This window comes from Fulmarus glacialis, unplaced genomic scaffold (assembly GCF_000690835.1).
Source record: "Fulmarus glacialis isolate BGI_N327 unplaced genomic scaffold, ASM69083v1 scaffold24482, whole genome shotgun sequence".
In the NCBI taxonomy this organism is placed as follows: domain Eukaryota; kingdom Metazoa; phylum Chordata; class Aves; order Procellariiformes; family Procellariidae; genus Fulmarus; species Fulmarus glacialis.
The window spans coordinates 1-18,910 of NW_009198785.1; the positions used below are offsets into that span (position 1 = coordinate 1).

Below are 18,910 nucleotides of genomic sequence, written 5' to 3' on the forward strand. Positions count from 1 at the left end.
CCCCCCGGAATTTTATTTAAGTTGCCAAATCCTGTTGACAAGCACCAAAAGAGGAAAGCAGAAAAAGGAGAAAATTGACAGATTGTATGAAAAGGGAGAGATGGAATAGGCACAGAAGAAAAAAGGAAGAGTAAAGAATTAGAAGACTAATACTGACTATATAGGAATTGTAAGTTAAACGGGTTATAACCAGTAGGTTTTTACAATGAACTCCCTCCTCCCCCCTTAAATGGAATTGTTTTGTTTCGCAGACATACATTTTTTTAAATGGAAGAACTCTCAAAGACCCAGAGCTGCTACTACTGTGTGCATAGAGATGAGAAGACACAATGTAGTAGGGCAGGAAACTGCCCACAAGTTAACCATCTCCCTTCCTATTGCATTATGGTGTTAGAGGAGTGGCATTTTGCTTGAAATCATTGTTCACTGGCTATAAATCACATTTTTTTCCACTCAAAACACACGAAAAACACTCTGAAACCATTAAACACAGCATACAAATTCTAATGATATTGTGTAACTACTTTGCAGCCACTAAATGAAAACAAAGAGCTCTTCTACCAGCCCACGTGTCCTTCCATAGCTGCTGCACTGGTGTACTACAAACACGTATACAAAAAAATCACAGCCGAAGAAAATATGAGTCTACCTTCACTATGGGACACAATGCAAAATACTGAATACCACAGCTGGTAAAAGGGGCATGAAGTTTGCAAAAAGGAATGTCACTAAAGATCTCCACCAGGAAGATGACTAGGCTCCAAGCCAACATACCACCTAATGTGAAGAAAATGCATGACTAAAAGAACGTTCTTTCTCTCATTTCTCTGTCATTTATTTCTCTGTGTTCTGCAGCTCATGAGACCTATGCCACCCTAAAGGCTGATAGCTTTTGGGTGTAACAGCGTGCAAGTACCTGGTATTTAGGACAACACTAAAATATGGGCATTCTCACCCTTCACCAAACGCGAAATCTCCTTTCACTTCCATGGGCACAGAGGCAGGACAGACGCACAAACAAAGGCTCTTCAATTATTTTTTAAAGAAAAACCTGACTGGGGAAAAGTTGTGAGCAGGAGAGACAAAGCTGAGTATGAAAAGAATGGTTTTGAGGGCGAAAGGAGAAGAGGGAATAATTTTTCTTTATGTCATCAGACGGAAATGCTCTCAGGGGTGATTTCTCCTCTCCTTTTTAACTCCCTCTAGGTCAGCCACATAAAGTCTAAAGCATCTTCTGGCTCCTCTCCATCTGTGCTTATCTGACCCCAGCATAGATCAGACAACCTACATGAAGCTCATCAATGGAGAATCAAAGAGCCCTCCTCTAAAACCTCTCACTATCACACCACCAGAATTATCACAGGTTTTGGCTTCTTGCATATGAGAATGACCTGGGGAACCCATTAAATTGATAGATAGATTATTAATGTTTTAGGAATGTGACTTTCCCACTGTCTAGCCAGTTCGATTTACAAAAACTAGTACATGAGTTACACACATTGGAATTTTAGTAATAATTAATCCTTGACCTGTTCAAAGTGCTGTAGAAACATTAACTAGCTAATCCTCAGAATAAACATGCACTGTAAATAACAAAAAAACCCACCCTGAAACCCCACAACACAAAAATGAATAACCTACCACCTCACCTGAAAACCAAATCTTGCCTCTTCTGCAGTGTGTGATAAATGCAGTACCTTGCAGTACCTTGTGCTGGGCCCCTGAAAGTCACTAACAAAGTCACTAACTATCACAGATAGGAAGGTAAGAGTTCCCAACTCCCAGTCCTGTACTGATGCCTCTAGGGTACAATAGTTTTTACCTCCTGATGTCTTTCTCATTAACCTTTGCATGCGATAGCCTGCGCGGATACAAGAACTCTAGGGCAAAACAAACAACAACAACAACAACAACAACAACAAGAGATCAAATAAATAAATATTGCAAGAAACACTGTCAAAAGATTATTTGAAAAGCCCATTTATGAGCTTACAGACAATACCTTGGTGGCACGTATCTGCCTGTGAAGGTCAGTTAGTTGTTGAATTTTGTATTCTAGTTCTGAAATCTGGGCTTGAAGCCATGTCCAACGGCTGCCAATTCTAGCTCTGTCTGCAAGCCACTTCCATTCAGAAGTATAGCTGCTGTGAAGACAAAATGCTGGTTAGTCCAAAAATAAAGATAACCACATTTGCACAAGAACATTTTTGACAGCTGCTCTGCCTCATGTTGCAAGCATCTCAGTTGCTTTCAGAAGATATCTGATTATATCCATCCAGTTTCACATCAGCTTATTTGTGTAACTACAGAACTTGCCCAAACCAGTACGACCTATGTTGACTGGCTATTCCTAGACTAAGCTAGTTTTCTGTTCTGTATTATAAAACCCAGAGCTGGAGAAACTACCAAACTGTATCAGTTAATGCAGATTACAGATTTGTAAAGAATTCCAGTAACTCCACCAGCAAGAATCCAAATTCTTACACCACACTTCCTCCCACAAGCTTCCATGAATATCGTTTGCTAACAATTGGAATCTAATAAAACACCATCCAGCAATGGCCAGCTAAGTATCAAGTCACTGCCCAAAAAACCAACTAAGTAGTTTAGATTTCTTTTATTCAAGCTATTCTATAAATATAGCTGTGTCAGTATAGTATAGTTAGGTCACTCTTACTGCTGTTTACAAATAGATATTTTCTAACACAAAAGATATGCCTCCTGGTACTTGACATTGTGATTAGCTTAAATTCATTATGCTAAATTCATCACTGGTATCAGCAAACTTTACTCAACCTACATATTAAATAAATGAATGACATAACAATACCACTCAACAAATAATGTTAATATCCAGTAAGTTTAAGCAACAGAGACAATGCAATGCAGTATTTTAGTATGCAACTTCCACTAGTATCCTACCATTAACTGAGTTTATTTATTTAAAGAAAATGACTGCTGGTTTTTTCCCACTAAAGTTGTCAAGTAGTTTGCCACAGCTAACTTAAAAGAACTGTAAAAACAAACTCAAACTTCTTCTGGAAAAGAAGTGTTTTTACTCAAGCTACTGGGATAACTACTGGAGCTAAATCCTGGATGACACTGTATGGTAAGTTTTGTGCAGGCAGCATATGTGATCCCCTGTTCCCCAGGCAGTAAGAGTACTGAAGTATCACAAAAGATACAAGAAAAAGCAAATGTCAGTGAATTGGCATAGGAACATCACACAAGTGCAATTGTTTCATGCAGAATTTTGTGTCAACTACTTCAACAATGAAAGAAAGGTAATACATCACCCCGCAGAACATGCTAGACATTTCTTGGCATGAGTAGAGAATCACCAAATTTGAGAATCCTGGTATTTTCAGGGCAAAGATTATAAAACATAATATAACTCAAATTCTCAGAACTTTCAGTCTACTTTAGCTATCATAAATAGTAAGAATAGATACAGCCTCTGGTGGGTTACCTCTAAAACACGTAACTTCCCCCTTTTCAACATAAAACTATCTGCCCACATAATTTACAACTAGCTTAAACTCTCTCCTACACAGACAAAATGAACATATGAAATTAGACAGGAGATTGAAGTGTCCTGTTTAAATCCAGCTTCTACGTGCAAGCAAATAAAGTGAATTACCATCAAAAAGAAACTCAAAGAACTCTGTAAATATATACCATAATAAATTGTTTACATTTTGTATATTCTATTAGTGATTTTGTCCTAGGAAAAAAGGCACATGAAGTCATCTTGTGAATATCCATTTTTCTCACAACCCCTTCTTACGTCTCTTTGTTTTCCCATTATCACCAGCACATAGTAAATAGCCCTGGTTACTTATGCTTTAACCAGGTCTTCTTGGCAAGAACTTCTCTGGGATTGACAGCTTTTGCACGTTTGTGCTTCTGAAAGTCATAAAATACAGCTTGCGGGGAAAGGGGGGGAGATCCGAATTCCTAGTTGGCCCAAGTCAGAGTTCAATTAAATAACGTGTTCACACAAGTGCGGTGGCTGGAATAGTTATGATTTGCCTCAGGACCCTGGGATGGCAAAAAGCTAGTCCTAAGAAAGAGCTGCTTAATGAGGCTGTAACAAATCCCTTAGTTAATCATTTTAACAAAAAAAGTTAAATAGGAATAAAGAGGATAACCGAGAAACACCCAACAGGAGTGTTGAGGTGCTTATTTCTATTCCTTTCTCAAAGGACAAATGAACAAACAAACAACAAAACCCCACAAACCAGGACATTATAACAAGAAAGCCCAGGTGAAAGAAAATAAATCACACTGACAGAATTACCTGCCAAGCTAGATGCAATAGTTTTGGGAGAAAGGTGAGCTATCCTCAAACAGACTGAGGAGGAAGGGGGAGCAAATGAGAAAAATAAAAAGTGTCCACACAGCTGGGAAACAGGAAGCGGAATAGAAAGAGCCAGAGCTGGTCTTATGTCACATACACTGTATGAAATCAGCATGTCAGTAAGGGAATGAATAATCAATACCAAATCACAGCAGATAACAGAAGAACAGTTAAATACTATAACCTTAAGACAAACAAATCATATCCTCTGTATATTACTGTCTTACATATAAAAAAAAAAATCCTCTGCAAAGTTACATCACGAGTTATTTTTCAAAAGTGTTTGCAGTTTTTTTTCCTAAACACAACATTAAATCTTGAATTAATTGCATTCACTGTTAAATATATTATGTATATTTTTGCTTCATTCTAAAATACTATCCAAGTGTTTCTTAAGGCTTTAAAGTGTACTATATAATTAAACTAACAGGATTTAACTACACTGTAATAATGATGTCCTTAGGCTCCCCTGTAAGGAAGAGTTTCCACCGAACTAAGCACAAACATTTAAGCTCACGTCAAAGGAAGCAATTTTAGCCTCTCTCCCCTGCCAGCCCAGGCTGCCCCATGGCCAGTGCCTGCACAAGCACTTGGGCAGCTACACGGTAACATGGATTAGAGAGTTGCTCATGGTTAATTTTAACTTTGCAGGCAGGGTGAATGAAGCAAGTTTAAGTCTAGATCCCTTCCCAGTTCTGATGCCTTGCAGACAGACAGACAGACACTTTTGCACTGCCACAAGGGAAGGGGCAGGAAGCTCAGGGCAAGGCAGCGAGCGCAGGCTCACATTTGCGGGAGAGGAGGCGAGAGGACTGCTAAATTCTGTTCCCATCTCTGTCGCTCACATTTGTCCGATCTTGCATTATTTATCTACCATCTTTGTCTCTAAGTCTATTTCTCTACAAACTATTTAGTAAACCTTGTAACTCCTCAGAGGAAGATAAAATCGCTATAAGCTATCCTCACACTCCTAAAGGGAGCTGTTTGTATGCAAAGTAGCATGGTCACTCAAGTGACAAATGATAACCTACTACTGCAATAAAAAAAAAAAAAACCAAACTGTAAATCTGTTCCTGGGATGCTAGAGAATACAGCATAACATTCACTCAGTAAAGAAAGCTGTTTCAAGGTGGCACCAGTGAATTCATGAACTCTCCAAATCCAGAGAAGAAAAAAAAAAAGAAACCCAACCACAAAGGGTTACAAAAATAACCAGGCCTGTTACTGAAGGAGGAAGTCAGAGCAGGTGCTAAAGTAGAAGCTCCTGCTCTGGTTCTCTGTTGGGAATGAGACAAGAAAAAAAAAGTTTCTGTCTGTCCCGCTTCCTGTGTGCTCCTTTTGCAATGCATCTTTACTTGGTTTCCGTGCTTTTGACTCTAGCTAATCATACATCCTCCACAGGAATTTCAAATTCGTTCTCCTGCTGGCAACTCAATACAAACCACGTTACATTCGCAAAAGTTTCTAATGTTCAGTACTGTAGTACAGTGAAATATTAAACTTGCATATAAACTTACTGCTCTTGCAATGACTCTAAATCTGCAGATGACCTCCTGCACTCATCCAGGACTACTAGAATTGGAAGAGAACAGAGCAATACTGATTTTCTATGAATAAAACATCTCATTTAAATTTCCCTAGAAAAACATGCTGGAATTGCATCGGAGACAAAATTTGTTTCCATGTGAGATACTGGCTTGCATTTCCCCTGGTTTGATTGAACTGCAGGAGGTCGATCCTGCACAACTTCCAAGAGAAGAAAGAAAGAAATGCAGAAGAACAAGCAAGCCACAAGCAGCACAGACACAAATCCAGACAAAGTATGATCAAAAATGTAACTAGGAAGCAGACTTTCAGGCTGTACTGTGTCACCCCAAAGTATGGGAAAGAATTCAGCCGGGATCGCCAGCACCAGCAGAGGCAGTGTAAGCATTTCATCAAAGCTACTTGCCTTTGCTGAGACTGAAGAGGCAAGTGAAGAGCACTAAATAATACACCGTTATTACAGTCAGTACTATTGCTTGAACAGGAAGAAGTTTTTAGCCATGATCTACGGACAGAATGTATGGATGAATCCCTCAGCACTCTCACCTTCCCCAAAAGAGAAAAGAGAATTGAGAACAAATCATGCTTTTATGTAACCAAACCAACATTGTAGAACGCAACAGGACTATGAGAAGTATTTCCAGTGCCTCCATTATGTTGTGGGTGAGATTTACGTTTTCCCAACAGCTACTATCAGTCTGTCCCAAAAAACAAAACCAGGCAACCTAACTGAGTGCAAAGGGGAACTGCTAACCAAAATAAAATTGCTGTGCTGGACACACACTGTTGTTTGGGTTTTGTGCATGGGTTTTGGGTTTTTTTTGTTTATAGGAGAAGAGAAGGGGTGGAATTTAAACCTTTTAGGCGTATTTTATTTTTATAAGCAAACAAAACAAGAAAACTGAAAAACAAGTCATAAATAATGAAGGAGAAACACAAGGCTGTTTAAAATGCACAAAAAATACAGAACCTGGGATTGATAGTAAGTATCCAGGAAGGTTGATTCGGTGAGCACAGGAAAGAGTATTTTAGAGCGTGCAGCCCTGTGCCCAAGGCAAGATTCTCCACAAGTATCTTACATCCTGAAAATTAAAAGGAAACCGAGGCCTTCCAGCCTCGAAACTCCCCGTGAGAGCAAGTAACATGCCCCTACCATGACACGTCTGCAGGGACAATGACAGGATGCTTCCTACTGAACAGGAAAGGAGGATGCTTGCAACAGATCCACATCAAAACTCCAAAACACAGGTTTGCCAACCCAAAACAGTCTCTTTCCAAAAGCTTTGTTTCAAAGAACACCAACGTTTTCAAGTTACAACATTCTTAAACACAAACAAGCCAGAGAGCAAGGCACCCATGTAGTGTGGGTGGGAAAAACTTCTCCAATTCCAGAATCCTGCACTAAACATAAGAACAGCAGTTGTTCCTGACATCCCCTCACACTTACATTTCTGCTCAGTTCCCTAACACAGTGTATTTTGCTCTTTCTGCCAGGCCATGTCCCCTTCAGTTTAATCCACGCTGTTCTGGCATCCAGTTTTCAGATAATTTAGTCCTAAAGTGACCCCCTGATCCTGACCTCAGCCATCCCCACTGGTTCATCTCCTCCTCTCGCTGGGAACTCCTGGGCTACCAGAGGCCTATTGCCAATCGTGCGACAGTGAAGTATTTGGCAGCAAGAAGCAGCTCATAAACTACAGACTGATTCCCTCAGGATAATGAGCTGATCACCTTCCTTGGTGGGAGTCACTGAAAACAATGGCAGAAATTCATTATTTTGGTGAAGGACTCGACTCCAGAAACTGAAAAGCAAAAAATCAGAAAGTTCTCCGTATCTTTAAGTGCCATGCAGATATCATATGACTCATGATGAAATTCATGAGACTTAACACACTGGAAAAAATCATACATCCCCCAGTTCTCTTGGGAAGCTCGCTCAGTTGTACAAAAACACAAAATAGTTCATGTTCACCACATGGCGCTCTACCACAAATGCTTAACAGCACACTAGTATGGTGGGGGTCCCCCAGGACCGGAGCCGCAAGCCTGTGAACTTCTTGAGCTGCCCCTCATTTTGCACCAGCACTACAGTCAGTTTTCCTGTGACTGTACATGGCAATGCTCAAAAAGCAGCTGGCCTGAATTTTCTTGCAAGCCATTAAGGTGAGCGCAGGGCTTCTGCTACGTTATGACAACACGTTGGTGAAATTCAACATGTCCATTTTTCTTCTCTCTGCAGACACTGACAGTTAATAAGAGATTACCTACGAAAACTAGGAGATGGTATCATATAAAACATTTAGATTAGGTGAATTCAGATATGTAGTGCATGTATTTTAGATAATCTTATCTAGACCTTACTCATGAGATAAAAATGCCCACTCCCAACAAAAACTTCCAACACTTGCAATGGCTGAACAAACATGTCCAACTATGAAATGACCCGTAAATGCTTTCTCAAGGACTAATTCTTCCAGCATACCTACTTAATGTTTGTTTTCAGAATGAACTAACTTCAGCTGCTGTTGAAATATTAATTTCCCTGCACCACTTAACTGTTAAATCCATAATAACCACATAATTAAAAAAACAGCGAGTGTTGTTTTATGAACTCAATCTCTTCTATGCATTCCAGAGTGCAAACAAGATTAAAACAAACTGCAACAAATACCATCCCCTGGTATCATATCCGATCAACACTACACAACAAAACACTATTTACCCTGACAGTTCACTATCAGCCTTTGCTCAGACCATCCAGGAGCGTTCGCCGCAGACTGACTGCGGAGAGCAATATGCCGCTGTTTTGTGACAATCAGCACCAAACCAAGCTATGTACCGAAAAAAAAATCAATCCATTAAGGAAAAGCTCTCTGGTACTCAAAATTATACTGCAATCTCTGCGAAGATCTGCAATCAGGTCATTCTTCTGGAGCTCTGGGGTTGCTATCCTCTTTGGTGTTTAACAGAAATTTTTACCTGGCAGAGATTTTCCTCTCAAACACGACATGGCTTCAGAACAGATGGGTTACAGTTCTCCTTATCATCTACAGACATCAGCAACTGCTTATCACAACAATTTCTGGCACCCACGCCTGGTCCCACCGTCTCTGACGTACTGTTGACATTTAATACTTTCAGAATTGCATCCAATAACATATGTTGATACTAACACATAACACACATCTTATCTTCCCAAACCAAAAAACTTCATCCAGCTGAACATTTCTGCTAAGCCATCAGGCCTGAGGAATTTATGCAGTAACACCTGGAATTATCAACCAGAGCTGTGATTTTACCTTGAAGAGAAAATTCATGGTACAGAACTAGAATGGGGTAAAAAATTACGTAGCAACAGAGCAAGATTTTTACATCTTCCACAAATAAGTTTAGAAGGCACAGTGGGAAGGGGAGAAGAGGAAAATCAATACTCAGGGAAAAAAGGCTATAGAAGAAAACTGAAAATATAAAAAGGGAAAGTAGTCTCTGTGCTTGTATACCCTAGCAAAGGAGAAATTTCGTAAGAATTTCACACTGGAGCTCTATATGCTCCCTCATCCGAGAAATCGCATCTTCCGAACTGATGAGATGCCACAGCCTGCTACAGGGTTCCTGCAAAGAATCACACTGTTACTACAGGTTTTGTATTAGAAACTGAACTGTTACACTTGCACTGAATTGTTAACTCAATTTAGGGCTCAACAAAAGAACTAAAAATTCAGCTGCTTAAAGCAGTGTCGTCTGTTACAGTGCTGAACTTTTCCAAGGGCTGGCTTCACAACCTGGTAGGTGCTTCTCATCTTCAATTCTGTTTATGTAATTCTTTAGAGCTGTTAATGATAAAAGGCCAAATTGGTTGGTGGAGGTGGGGTCAGTTAGAATATTAACTGCCCAAGAAATAAAAACCTGCAAAAGGTAAACAACCAGCACTGTTTCCTCTTTAACTAGAATAAAAAAAAACAACACTGCAAAATGCGTATCTGCAATGCCTTTTGTTAAAAATATTTTAAAATTCATTTTTAAGATTCCATTGGCTCCCCCAGCACCCCAGCTTCTTCCACTAAACCTCAGCATGCTCTAGATCAGACCAACATGGAGCAGAGAAGCAGGTAGTGCTAACATGCAAAGAAAGAAACTTCAGGAACGCCAGGGCTGCCTGGAAACCAGCTTCTTTTCTTGCCTTTGAAATGGCACATCAATAGACTAACAACAAAACACCAGGAACACAGGCCTAGAAATTCTCTGTAAGTATTACACAACTGCCCCTGAAAAAGAAATCAAGAAAGTAGTGCTACGTCTCGATCCCATGCTGAACATAAAATAAGACACAGCTTACAATATAGTCCTTTAAAAATTCATGTAAATGGAACATTATTACAGCACACAAGCAGCACATCAATGCTGTCCAGCCACTGAAGTTGGTCCCAAAATTCGTATCTATATTCTTACAAGGAATAGGTGGGTATGGTATTTGTGTAACATCTAACTCTAGCTTATAACTAATTTCGTTCTAGCTGTATATAGTATCAGATTTCAAGGTAAAAATGGATACAAAGCATATTCTTTTTTGAGACTTTTTGGATAGGCAACTAAGAGTTGATCCAGAACTCGCATGCCAGATGGACTGGAAATCATCAGCAGGTTTTTGGTAGCGGAGGGGCTGCAGAACAGGCAAAAACTGCCCGGGCAGGGACGGAGAGGAGACTCACAAGAGGCTGTGGCTGGTGGGGAAGCCCACGGCAGAGCAATCAGGTGGGAAACGAGGAGTGGCAGCAGCAAAGGTACCACCACACACTGACCTCCACCTCCTGCCGCCCCTCACCTGACCGAAGAGCACGTCCTTTGCTCTCGGGTGGTATGAGCGGTGCGCCCACCACGTGCGCGGGGGGTTCTGCGGGGAATGGGCTAACAGGAGGGCTGGAAGGACCCCAGAGCACTCCTTCGGGTGGGAGGGCTGGGCAGAGCTGGGATGGGTCCCACTTCAAGCCCTGAGGCCTGGACCCCCACCAGGGGTGAGCCCCTAGCAGCGCTGCCCCCGCGGGGACCCCGACACCTGCCCTGGGGACACAGGACACCCTGGTACATCAGAAACCGAGTCCTTGGGCCCCCCCACAGTTGCTGTAAGCATGCTGTGATTAAGTAATCGAGGAGTAACCAACTGTACTTGGCTGCCTGCTTTGCAGGGCAGGGATGGAGTTCGTGACGAGGTTAAACCCTACGGTCCCGTCTGCAGGGATGAGGGGCGGAGAGTGTCATGAACGTAGACTTGAGCAGTTGCAACCTTCTTGGTTTGGGTGTTTTGTAGGAGCTTGGGGTGATGTTTCAGTGAGTTTTATTGCTGCCCGGTCCACCCCCACGGGCTGGGAGGAAGGGGAGTTTATAATGCACATATATTCAAACATGCATGTTCAGGTTTATTTGTTTTCAATACCAGAAGCAGTAATCAGAAGTTTACTAATTGGAAATCAAATTGATTTAAATCCCCCAAAGAAAACTTTTCCTCACCCACAACAGCTAGGTAAAATGTTTGGATGAAAATAAAATCATTTACAGCTATTTCAGTTTCAATTAAAAAGAGCACAGGTCAATATATTTAAATCTGACATCTAAAGTTACATTCCTAACCCATATTTAGCAGTATGAATGAAACCCTGTTACAGGAGAGCATTCCTATTTTGGGAAGTCTTTATGCACACTTTTTATTTCATGTGAAAAGGAAAGCATTTAAATGATTTCCTGTATCAGGGGCCCATGTACGCTGATTTTCAAAGGCACTGAATGTATCCCTTTGAAGTAGCTTCTTATGAAATCAATGTTATCTATAAAATGAAATAATGCTGCCCTCACTTTACAAGATGTTATAAAGACAGTTTGTTGTTTGTAAACAAATCTTTTAATTAAAACAAACACATTTCACACTCAGCAAAAGAAAAAAGCTAACCATAAAACACTGCTTAATCAGCAGTTGACATCAAGCACCAAACTCTTCTTGATCTACCATTTAATTAAGCATGCGAGGTTATCATGTATACACATGTGTCTGATTATTAGCTTTTCTGTTCTACTATACTATCTTGAGTGTGTACTAAACTGTCATTCGGAAGAGTAATGCCAAGTTTTTATTTAATATGCATTCAACATCTATCTAACTCAAAAGCTTTGAGGTTCCCAGCTCCGAGATTCCGTTGCAGGTTACAACTTGTCAAACCTTCCGCCTTTCATTAAACCTTTCAGTACACTTTCAGCAGCTGCAAAAATATTAATGCAATTACAGGTTAGAAATCAGGATCCTCACTCACAAGAACATTACTCTGGTATTGTGAGAAGGAAGTCTTGCTCAAAAGCAAGTTATTATCGCTGTACATCAGATCTCTAAAGAAAAACAGGAGATGCATGTGGGACCCTAAAGAAGTTGTAAATCCATCTTATGGAAATCCAACCAAGTGAGGTTGAATATATTCTGAAATAATACATGTATCCCTAGAGTGAAAACAGAAGGTAATTAAAGCTAGCTTTTCCTTCATTCCCTGGTAACAATTCCCCTCCCACATCCTAGTGACAGGGGCCAAGAATTGAGAGAATGGAATTCATGAAAAAACAATGTATAAAACATTTTGAAAACAGCATACTGTTAGCACCTATGAATTTATACTTATTCAAAAGCCCTCACATTAATCTTCTATGCAAATAACACATTTCCTGGACTTGTGAACTAAAAAGGTCTTAAAAACTGGAAACAATCAGGATTTTGTGCTTAAGAAAAATGGAGAGCAGTATTTAGTCCTGGCAGACTCTCTTGCTCCCCTTCCCCAAACCAGAATTCAGTCTGATATCAGGTATGAAGCAAAATTACAGCTCAGAGTGGAAAATTAGGACCTGATCTTGCAAAACCAAACAGCTTCCCCTTAAAATGTGGCTCAAAAACATGCAATAAACCCCAGCCCTCAAGCAGCCTTCTATAGCGAGGCCTGCAGAACTGCGTTGATGTTGCTCAATTAGCCATGAGAAAGAATGCTAGGAAAAATGGAAAATAATCTAGAACAAACAGATTAAATCTGGAGATACTAGTCATAATATTTCCTTCCTTCCTGTCTTCTCTCTGCCTTACTGCTCCCCTCCCCACCAACAAGTATTTGTTGTAAAAGCAGATTTCCCATCTTCTCTCTTTCCAACTAGCAATCTAAGGGAAAAAAAAAGAAGAGAGGGGGGGAAAGAAAAAAAAAGAAAGATTTCCTATCTCTGCACATTCATTGTAAAAGTTTCCAGGCACAATAAACCCTGTGGGCATGGAAAAGTACAACAGTGCTTCTTCGTCAGGCTTGAGGTTGCTGGAGGATAATCAGTAAAACATGTCTTTCAAAAATCAGAGGAAAAGCATGAAAATATTTCAGAAGGAAAAAATCCCACCAAATGATGCAAAAGGACTGTATTCACATGAGGGAACGAGTACGGGGGAAACAGAGCACAGGACTTTTCACAAGTAGACAGAGCTACTTATTTTGCAGAAAAATCTATTGTAAGCAGCTTTTCTCTCTAATCAATTAGGTACATGCATTACTATTAGATGGAGTGAGCAGCTGTGCCTTCAAAGAACCCCAGAGATGTACCTTTTGATTCTGGAAGATCATTCACATAGTGCATGTAGAAGAAAAACTCTGTACCCTGCAACTTTAAAGGTTTCCCAAATAACCACCTCAGCATCAGACTTCTTCATGGTGCATTGTGAACAACCAGAACTTCCAACCATATCAGGTACACACACAAAATACATGAATAAGGATGTAGAGTTGGCCTGGAGGGATACAATACATAGCTCCCAGAGCAGAGCTGTGTTGTTGAAAAAACTTCAAGCTCACATCCTCCCCCGAATCACCTTGTTTGAAATCTGTGACCATTTCTGTAGATAATCTTCCATCTTTGTGAACCACAAAGATGATCAACAAGTTCCAAGTAAACTCAGCTGGTGAAATACTGTCTATGTTGCATTTCAAGTGGTTGATGTTAGCTGTGAATTCCTGAAGAGTTACTTATGCTTTGTGATGTCCTCCTCTGGCCCTTCGTCCACTTTGGTTGCTAATGCCTAACAGGGAGCTAGCGAACAGCACTTAATATCTGCCTTTAAGAAACCAGAGAGAAGTACTACCATATCCCCTGTGTAGTGTCTCGATGGAAATTTGGTGCTTTGCCTAAGAAACCTTCCATGAAAGCTGGCAGGTTAAAGACATTCATGAGCTGACACTAGCAGCAAAATGACAAGATTCCTGAAAAGAGCCAACTGTTTTTTCATATTTCTTTTTAGCAAATACTCAAAGGACAAAACATGTTTGGATTAAGGTCTTGAAATGGGATGAGGCTTTCCAATTACTCTAGGAGCTAGGGAAGTTCAATAAGTACTGTGAATTGTCAACTAGAAGAATTGCCTTCACCAGCAGACCAAGGATCTTTCTCATCTTGAGGATAGCACCTGTGTAATGCACAAGGGATGAACAATGGTCTAAATATCTTACAACAGCTATTTGCAACTAAACAACAAAGGTATTGAAATAGATGGATAAAGACAATCTTACTTGAGATATAAAGCATTGAGATACAGCTCAGAAGAGCTTATGTCAACACTCATTGGGCAAAACTCTTTTCAGGATAATGAGAATGAACAGGTTCAAAATGCTAAAAATAGCTCCAGGTTTTTTCCTACTGTGAAGAACTGGAGCCGGAATTCACTCCTCCCTCCTGATGGGAAACAGACTGTTCTCAGGTAAACACAGTAACTGCAGGTTCCCCACCTTGCACATTGGATTGACACCTCCTCCTCCCCAAAAAAGGATAAAAAGCACCGCAGTCATGACAATGACCAGCCACCAGCGTGATTATACCCTCAAGTTAAATGCAATTAGTATATTGTGATATAGGCAAAACCAAAACATTTCCATTCATCACTGCATTAACAGAACCTTGTAAATCTACAGTTAAGTATTATGAAGAGTATCACAGAGGAAGAGTCTTTCCAGGTCAGCAAAAGTCTTCACTATGAAAAATAAGTCACAGGCGAGGAAACGAGTATTCTCTCACCCACATAATCACATTATTTCTGGAAAGCACTAGAGTCAATTCCCTAGGAGCGAAAGGCATTTCAAAGAACGTAAATCCACTTAGCAGAAATAAAAATGGATGTTAACTTTCTTTGTTTCTTTTGTCCAGGTGAAAGGCAATCCGAAGAGCCTTAAAGTGGTAAAGCTCAGGAAACAGCAAATCTCAGCAGCTGCACTGGTGAAGAACTGATTTACCTTTGTCACCTAAAAGAAAAAGTGCAGCCTTTTAGCCTCAAAGACAAATCTTAGGGAAGTTGGAGAAATGAAGAAAACCACTGCAAGCTGAAGATAATGATAAATTCAAATAAGAGACAGCCTGTCCTCACTGCAATGTTAATCCAAGCATTGCCTCAGCCTGTGCACACAGACAATAGTCTTCTGCTTAAATTGGGCAGTACTTTAACTCTGAGCTTGCTGGCCCAGCAGCACAGTTCAAACACCAGCGATTCTTGCACTGCCAATGCAGCAAGGCCTTCGCTAATGCACACTAACCTCGTCACCACTGCTGCTTGACTGCTGTTCAGCAGTAAGAACATAAAAAAGGAAGGGAAAAAAAACAACCCACAAACAAAGGGCTGCACTGAGTCAGACTGTAGATGATCTACCCAGTCTCCTGCCTCTTAGCAGTGGCCAAGATAAGAGTCTTAGGTCTTACATCAGGGCAGGCATGGAGGGAGCAGTGCTTCTCCAGAACACTCCCGGAGCTGCCAGCAACAGCAGCTTGGGGATTTCCTGAGCCAAAGGTGGTGTCTTTGTACTTCATAATCCTCTGTGGATTTTTTCGTCAGTGCAACAAAACAAACTGAGTAAGCCCTAAGTGGAAAGATAACTTAAGGAATTCAAAAGCCACAAGAAGAAATGAAGGTGAAGGACTGGCAGGCAGAGTTAGAAACTCAACTGTCCCTGGCAAAAAGAAAACCCTCGCACAGAACGTTGGTCCAAGTTTTACATTATCCACTACCCTTCGAGAATCAAGAGTTTCTCACCAGTTTTTCTTTTTCAGTTCATGTAATCACAAGATAAGAATCCTAGAGGCAGAGCTATTACTCAGAAGTTCAAACATATCAGCTAGGAGAAGAATGTGGATTCTCCTATGCTGGGAAGAGCCAAAAATGCTGCTTTTTCATTAAAATATTTCAAAAGGAGAATAATTCTTTTGCAAACTCAAATATTTAAGGTGATCCTAACTTAGCTGGCAAGTCATTATGCTTTGGTTGGACTTCAGTACAGTATTTACCATTCTGACAATATGTAAAAGAAAATGAAAACTAGTTTTTACTTTGCACTTTTTCTCCTCTCTGTTTTCTGACCTACGGAGTTTAACAAAACACAGCAGCGATTTGATACAACCATGCTATACTGGAGCTTCCCTAACCGAAGCTATATAAATATGTAAGAGGGCACAGCTCTTTTCCAATTTAAGAGGAAGCTTCCTTGATTTCTTCTGAACATTATGTTTTTCAAGAAACAGTCCAAGAAATATATGTTTTTCAGTATTTATTTTTCCTCAAACACAAGTGTCACTCTTAATGCTTTCTAGACACTCCCGAACAGCAGAGAATGTAAGAGCTCAGGAAACACAAAACCAGTCCTGACTTCAACTGCTAGAAATGTAGGTGCCATGAAGCTCCGACCAAGCTGCTGTGTTTGTGTGAAGTTCTATTCCGTGTGCAACTGTCCCGACTATCACATCCTAACAGACCTTAAGACATACTCTGTTCTCTCCAGCTGTCGGAAGGGGAAAGCAGCTGTCCTTTCACCGCTTTCTAAAATTTCTTGACCAAAGAGATTGTGTTAATAGTGTAGCAAGGTGGGGGTGGGGGGAGGGGGAAAGAAAAAAAGAGGCTCTACCACCATCAGGGAACAATTTTACCATCTACTTCTCCCACCCACCACTGACTTCCAAACCTACAATAATTTGTACTAAGAGGGTCCCTTCAATTCAAGACAGTATTAGTTAATGATATTAATTTCCTTCTGGTTCTTCTTACAAAAAGATACCAGCAACAATAAAAACACCACTGCTAGCTTCGTTCACAGTAGCAGAACAACTTCAGTAAGTAAATTATAATTCAAAGAACCAAACTTTTTCAATATACAACCCCCAAATACTGGATGGCTTGACACCTGCATCAGATGATCATTTTTACTCTTTATCACATGGTAGTGGATTTCAAGATCCTAGCATTGATTAATTCTTAATAACTCCAGAATAAAATTAAAATTATTTTCATACCGGCCAAAAATATAATTTACAGCATTGCTATCACTATTTGATTTACAGCACCATCTAAGTATTGAATAATCAGCAGTACTAATGTAATGCAAACTGATAGAGTACAAAATCTAGCTCTCTACAGTCTAGTAAAGTAACTATTCCTTAAATGCTGTCATTAGAAGTTCTTACTTTCTGTCTGGCCCCTGCCAAACCTAGCTCACACAGGCAGTCCTGCTGATTTCAGTAGGACTACCTATTCAGTGAGGTTACTCACACAAGAAGGAATCTGCAGGTCTAGATCCTTCCATCTTGATTTATAGGCATGAAGCATATGAGTCTAGCAGGAATTTAACACTTACGCTTCCACAGTTGTTCTTACAGTCTGTTCCTCACCATCTTCATCTGAGCTGCTACATGTTGCATCAGAGTCCAGATCCTTCTCCACGCGAGACAGCAGCCCTCCAGTAGAAAGTGCAAACCCCCGGATTTCACCTGGTGCAACGCTAACTCCGTTCTGTACGTCCGTACTCGAACTACTCTCCAAAGTAGTTGCGTTGTTTTCTGGCCAACCTTCAGTGCACCTGAGGGAGCTACTGCTCAAAAATCTTGTTGGCTCGTGGAAAACCTTCATTCTTTGTAGCTGATGTTTCACGAAGCATTTCAGCTGCTGATCACAGTGTTTGATAACATGCTTTGCCAGGAGCATTTGTAAACGTTTCTGAGTTCTTTTGGCGCGACTGATTTCCATTTGTTGCTTAGTGACACACTGGAGTAAGCGAGCATACACCTCCTCCGGGGTGCAGCTCAAAATCCCTTCTGAAGGCCCATGAAGAATTTGGTGTAATAAATCCCCTTTTATTGTTTCAGTGCAGACTTCCAAAGCCCTACCCAAAAAACCATTCTTCTTGTACCATTTACCATTTAAAAGCATTTCTTCTGCATTACTGGATTCAGCTACATTTGAATCCAAAAGTCTCTGCGTTTCTGCCAAATTCGGAGATGTGGTCTCTGAAAATGTTTCCCCTTTGACCTGTTCCTCAGGTTCTGAATGACTAATCTGACCAAATGATGTGTCAGCACCATTATGTAATGAATTTCTCATCTTGGAGCCGTCGGGCTCTCCCGCTTTCGTTTGCTTACCGGTTTTGTTGCTAAACGCAGAATTTGTACTCATTAACAAGACAGACTGATATCGCTTGGAGGATGGTGGAGAACCAAAATGCTGCACACTGAAGATATCATTCCTGAGGTTGGGCTCAGCAGTGGGGAACCCCAGGACTGAGCAAGTAATCTGTGCGATGGAGTCCTCTTTTATCTTCTCTTCCACTGCTCTGGAATTTTCCATGCACAAAGCTGTATCAGACTCCATAGCTCTAGAGGACAAAGAAGGTGACAAGTGGATACCATGACCTTTTGTTGCTGCCTCTCTGAGGGCTGGTGTCATTATAGCTACGGTACGTAGTTTACAGCAAACCTGAAAATAACATGGTCCATGTAAATTTTCTCATTTTCATGACATGGTACAAATACAACTCTGTCAGACATTTCATTCTTTCAACATTTCAACGATATTCAAAGATTCCATAAAAAAGGACATTATCTAAAGAACACGGATGGACTACGCTCCCTCCCAAGTCAAACAAGAACACCCTTTCTGTTTTTTCTTTATTTCATTCAGCGGTTGTTCCATGTGTAATG

The 18,910-nt window shown here is 40.6% G+C and overlaps 1 protein-coding gene across 1 annotated transcript; it reads right to left on the reverse strand.

Moving 5' to 3' along the window:
- Positions 1–2,002: 2,002 nt before the first annotated feature.
- Positions 2,003–18,682, reverse strand: LOC104073326 (KAT8 regulatory NSL complex subunit 1-like protein; the record flags this gene model as incomplete). Its single annotated transcript, XM_009573045.1, has 2 exons — positions 17,572–18,682; positions 2,003–2,144 (listed from the first exon to the last, which is right to left on the reverse strand). Coding segments are annotated over exons 1-2 (1,227 nt in total), but the record flags the coding sequence as incomplete, so codon positions are not given.
- Between the last annotated feature and the right edge of the window lie 228 nt (positions 18,683–18,910).